Source organism: Amblyraja radiata, chromosome 1 (genome assembly GCF_010909765.2).
Source record: "Amblyraja radiata isolate CabotCenter1 chromosome 1, sAmbRad1.1.pri, whole genome shotgun sequence".
Lineage (NCBI taxonomy): Eukaryota > Metazoa > Chordata > Chondrichthyes > Rajiformes > Rajidae > Amblyraja > Amblyraja radiata.
In genome coordinates this window covers 133,868,008-133,874,007 of record NC_045956.1, presented here as the reverse complement: position 1 = coordinate 133,874,007, position 6,000 = coordinate 133,868,008, and the positions used below count along the sequence as shown (strand labels likewise).

At 43.5% G+C, this 6,000-nt stretch overlaps 1 protein-coding gene across 2 annotated transcripts in view; it reads right to left on the bottom strand.

Moving 5' to 3' along the window:
• Window positions 1-325: 325 nt before the first annotated feature.
• Window positions 326-6,000, bottom strand: part of fancg (FA complementation group G) — a 63,694-nt gene continuing 58,019 nt past the window's right edge. For both annotated transcript variants that reach the window (XM_033031134.1, XM_033031142.1), the window contains one exon: window positions 326-561. In XM_033031134.1, coding sequence (XP_032887025.1) covers window positions 414-561 — 148 coding nt within the window. In that variant the 3' untranslated portion in view covers window positions 326-413. The remainder of the gene's footprint in view (window positions 562-6,000) is intronic.

Here is a 6,000-nt window from a genome sequence, read left to right as displayed (position 1 = left end):
ATGCTATCTCAAAATTCAATAAGGTGACTGACGATTACGCTCAGTTACAATATCATGTCTGTTTCCCGCTAACTCTCCACTCCCACGTGGATCAACGTTCTGCTGGTCTCAGCCTTGAATCTAGTCAATACTTCTGACTTCACAGGTTTCTGGGATAGGGAATTCCAAAGTTTCATTATTTTCTGGGAGAGCTGCTTCATAGCATACCACAGAAATTAGTGCAATCCAATCCTATATTATTCATTACACATTGGTATATGAAGTACAACCTTCTTCTGTCACAAATATATTTGCCATGGTCAAATCATGCATCAGACAGTAGATGTCTTTGTTTCAAAATAATTTAATATGGTTGTTTATCTAGTATGTTCCATACTGTTTTCTTTCAGATGGACCTGGATAATGTATGAAGATCATAAATAAGACATGGGTCTCAGAAACTCTGCCGTTGATTTCTCTTTAGAATGATGGATGTAATGTGTATGTACCATTTTAGAAACTGCTTCTTCCTCTGAAGTACTTACTTCCTTGAGATGAGAAATCAAGAATAAGGGGAATTTTCTGAAAAAGAAACATACAAATGTTTTTTATAATTCTGAAATGACAGTGCTACAGAATTAAATACTTTAGATTGAAACCAATCTTCATGTATAAGCTTCAGGACAAATGTAAATTAACCAGTCCTGAATATCACCTTTACAATGTCTTAAGGGCCTGTCCCACTTAGGCGATTTTTCAGCGGACTGCCGGCGACTGTCAAGTTCGCGGCACTCGCTTGAAAAACCGGGAACTGGAACGGCGACTGTCAGAGTGGAACACACACACACACACACACACACATCACAAAGGCGGGGGCCAGGGAAAGTGGGGGGGAGCGTTGTCTGTGTCTGAAATTCACATGGTGCAAAGCCAAGGTGATACAGACACACACAGGAAGGTTAAGACAGCTAGCACAGTGTACGGTAAGAGGGGGCAGGGGAGAATGCGGGGTGGAGAAGGGGGGAGAAGGGAGGGGGAAGAAGGAGTGGAGACACTTTTAAGAAGCCAGCCAACTTTGAATAAGCCAGAGATACACAGCTGTGAAGTTTGGCGGGCATTTAACATTACCAGTCGGTTATCCTTGGTTCTGAAAACTCGTGGTCGCCGTTGAAAAATCTGCGGCGACCATACAGAGGCTGCGACTATTTCCCAGAATGCGGGAACTCCTCGCGACCATGAAGGAGACTCACCAGAGACCACCAGCGAACATGTGGTGACCATGTGGCGATCATGTGGCAAGCGCAGAGTCTCCTGCACTCGCCTAAAAAGTCGCCCAAGTGGGACAGGCCCTTTAACCTTAGCAAAGTATCCTTTACTGATCAGAATACATTTTCTCGTGTGCTGTATGTCCTTGAGATCAAGTGTGGACTCAACGATCGTTTCGTTGAACACTTGTGCTAAATTCAGCGAGGCCTACTGGATCTCACAGTCGCTAACCATTTGAACTCCCATTCCAATTCCCACACTGACCTTTCTCGCATGGGCCTCCTCCATTGCCAGAACGAGGCCACACACAAACTGGAGGAACAGCACCTCATATTCCGCTTGGGTAGCTTACAATCCAACGGTATGAATATTGAATTCTCTAATTTTAGGTAAGCTCTAACAACCTCTCCCTCTCTCCCGCACACGCCAATTTCTCACCCCCACCTAGACTCGCACCGATTTCTCCCCTTTCCCCCCCACCCACATTCCTTCCTCTGGCTTCACAATTTGTAACTTTTCATAAGGTCATAAGGAATAGGTCATAAATAGAATTAGGCCATTTGGCCCATCAAGTCTACTCCGTCATTCAAACATGGCTGATCTATCTCTCCCTCCTAACCCCATTCTCCTACCTTCTCCCCATAACCTCTGACACCCGTGCTAATCAAGAATCTATCTATCTCTGCCTTAAAAATATCCACTGACTTGGCCTCCACAGCCTTCCGTGGCAAAGAATTCCACAGATTCACCACCCTCTGACTAGAGAAAATTCCCCTCATCTCCTTCCTAAAAGAAAGTCCTTTAATTCTGAGGTTATGACCTCTAGTCCTAGGCTCTCCCACTAGTGAAAACATCCTCTCCACATTCACTCTATCCAAGCCTTTCACTATTCTGCATGTTTCAATGAGGTCCTTTTCAATCCTTTTGTCTTCTGTTTCAATCTCTTGCTTTTGTTCCAACTCTCTGCCTATCAAACCTCCTCCCCTTCCCCGTGTTCACCCATTACCTGCAATGTCCTGACTCTCCCAGCTCTCAGTATCCCTTTCTGAAATTATCCAAACTCATTTTGGTGAAAAACACAATTATCACCATGATTTAAATATAAAGTGCAAGGTATAAAATACTTTTCTAATACCTTACAGCCAACATTTTCACATGAAGAATCAGTCTATAAAACCTAATATGTATATATTGTTTCCATCGAAAGCAATGAAACTATTAAGCAAATTGCTGATGATTATAATAATGAACAAAGCTATCCAATTTTTCCAAGTGATTGCTCTTTCCCCATTGCCCAGCATCATTAACTTCCTTTTCAATCCAATTAATTTTTATGAAAGTACAAATAAATCTGCTTCCAGACAATGTTCAAGGGAAAACAATCCAACTTTTAACTTCCATTCTCATTGCACTTATCTTCCAGAAGTGTTATGCCCCCGAGCACAATACTCCAACCTAGGTCTCATCAATATTTTATGCCAAACCTTTGCATGTTTTCTGTTTTTGTCCTTGATATAGCTCTTTAATATTTTGGGCTTTAATTATGTTAACATGTTCATTATGAGGGGATGAATATTCTGCAGCGTGACTTTAGAGAGCTCGGAAAAATGCTGAAAAGCAGGACCTCCAGGGTTGTTATCTCCGGTTTGCTTCCAGTTCCTCGTGCTGGCGAGAGCAGGAACAGGGAGATACGGGACCTGAACGTGTGGCTGAGGAACTGGTGCACGGGGCAGGGATTTAGATTCTTAGATCACTGGGATCTGTTTTGGGGTAAGGGGGAACTGTACAAAAGGGACGGATTGCATCTTAACAGGTGTGGGACCAGCATTCCGGCAGGCAGGTTTGCCACTGCTACACGGGTGGTTTTAAACTGAATAAGGGGGGTGGGGTGTCGAATGGGATAGTGGAGGATGGAGTTAAAGGGAAAGGGTTTCTTAAATGTGTGAGCGTAGAGACAGAGGGGTGTAAAATGAGGGTAGAAGCAATAGGTAGCAAGGTGAAAAGTAAAAGTGGCAGGCTGGAAAATCCAGGGCAAAAATCAAAAAGGGCCACTATACAACATAATTGTATAAGGGGTAAGAGTGTTGTAAAAACAAGCCTGAAGGCTTTGTGTCTCAATGCAAGGAGCATTCGTAATAAGGTGGATGAGTTGAATGTGCAGATAGCTATTAATGACTATAATATAGTTGGGATCACGGAGACATGGCTCCAGGGTGACCAAGGCTGGGAGCTGAACATCCAGGGATATTCAATATTCAGGAGGGATAGAGAGAAAGGAAAAGGAGGTGGGGTAGCGTTGCTGGTTAGAGAGGAGATTAACGCAGTGGAAAGGAAGGACATTAGTTTGGAGGATGTGGAATCGGTATGGGTAGAGCTGCGAAACACTAAGGGGCAGAAAACGCTGGTGGGTGTTGTGTACAGGCCACCTAACAGTAGTAGTGAAGTTGGAGATGGTATCAAACAGGAAATTAGAAATGCGTGCGACAAAGGCAAAACCGTTATAATGGGTGACTTCAATCTACATATAGATTGGGTGAATCAAATTGGCAGGGGTGCTGAGGAAGAGGATTTTTTGGAATGTATGCGGGATAGTTATCTAAATCAACATGTAGAGGAACCAACGAGAGAGCAGGCTATTTTAGACTGGGTATTGAGTAATGAGGAAGGGTTAGTTAGCAGTCTTGTTGTACGTGCCCCCTTGGGCAAGAGTGACCATAATATGGTTGAGTTCTTCATTAGGATGGAGAGTGACATTGTTAATTCAGAAACAATGGTTCTGAGCTTAAAGAAAGGTAACTTTGAGGGTATGAGACGTGAATTGGCCAAGATTGACTGGCAATTAATTCTAAAAGGGTTGACGGTGGATATGCAATGGAAGACATTTAAAGACTGCATGGATGAACTACAAAAATTGTTCATCCCAGTTTGGCAAAAGAATAAATCAGGGAAGGTAGTGCATCCGTGGATAACAAGGGAAATCAGGGATAGTATCAAAGCGAAGGATGATGCGTACAAATTAGCCAGAAAAAGCAGCATACCGGAGGACTGGGAGAAATTCAGAGACCAGCAGAGGAGGACAAAGGGCTTAATTAGGAAAGGAAAAATAGATTATGAAAGAAAACTGGCAGGGAACATAAAAACTGACTGCAAAAGTTTTTATAGATATGTGAAAAGAAAGAGATTAGTTAAAACAAATGAGGGTCCCTTGCAGTCAGAAACAGGTGAGTTGATCATGGGGAACAAGGATATGGCGGACCAATTGAATAACTACTTTGGTTCCGTCTTCACTAAGGAAGACATAAATAATCTGCCGGAAATAGCAGGGGACAACGGGTCAAAGGAGTTGGAGGAATTGAGTGAAATCCAGGTTAGCCGTGAAGTGGTGTTGGGTAAATTGAATGGATTAAAGGCAGATAAATCCCCAGGGCCAGATAGGCTGCATCCCAGAGTACTTAAGGAAGTAGCTCCAGAAATAGTGGATGCATTAGTAATAATCTTTCAAAACTCTTTAGATTCTGGTGTAGTTCCTGAGGATTGGCGGGTAGCAAACGTAACCCCACTTTTTAAGAAGGGAGGGAGAGAGAAAACGGGGAATTACAGACCAGTTAGTCTAACATCGGTAGTGGGGAAACTGCTAGAGTCAGTTATTAAAGATGGGATAGCAGCACATTTGGAAAGTGGTGAAATCATTGGACAAAGTCAGCATGGATTTACAAAAGGTAAATCATGTCTGACGAATCTTATAGAATTTTTCGAGGATGTAACCAGTAGCGTGGATAGGGGAGAACCAGTGGATGTGGTGTATCTGGACTTCCAGAAGGCTTTCGACAAGGTCCCACATAAGAGATTAGTATACAAACTTAAAGCACACGGCATTGGGGGTTCAGTATTGATGTGGATAGAGAACTGGCTGGCAAACAGGAAGCAAACAGTAGGAGTAAACGGGTCCTTTTCACAATGGCAGGCAGTGACTAGTGGGGTACCGCAAGGCTCAGTGCTGGGACCCCAGCTATTTACAATATATATTAATGATCTGGATGAGGGAATTGAAGGCAATATCTCCAAGTTTGCGGATGACACTAAGCTGGGGGGCAGTGTTAGCTGTGAGGAGGATGCTAGGAGACTGCAAGGTGACTTGGATAGGCTGGGTGAGTGGGCAAATGTTTGGCAGATGCAGTATAATGTGGATAAATGTGAGGTTATCCATTTTGGTGGCAAAAACAGGAAAGCAGACTATTATCTAAATGGTGGCCGACTAGGAAAAGGGGAGATGCAGCGAGACCTGGGTGTCATGGTACACCAGTCATTGAAAGTGGGCATGCAGGTGCAGCAGGCAGTGAAGAAAGCGAATGGTATGTTAGCTTTCATAGCAAAAGGATTTGAGTATAGGAGCAGGGACGTTCTACTGCAGTTGTACAGGGTCTTGGTGAGACCACACCTGGAGTATTGCGTACAGTTTTGGTCTCCAAATCTGAGGAAGGACATTATTGCCATAGAGGGAGTGCAGAGAAGGTTCACCAGACTGATTCCTGGGATGTCAGGACTGTCTTATGAAGAAAGACTGGATAGACTTGGTTGATACTCTCTAGAATTTAGGAGATTGAGAGGGGATCTTATAGAAACTTACAAAATTCTTAAGGGGTTGGACAGGCTAGATGCAGGAAGATTGCTCCCGATGTTGGGGAAGTCCAGGACAAGGGGTCACAGCTTAAGGATAAGGGGGAAATCCTTTAAAACCGAGATGAGAAGAACTTT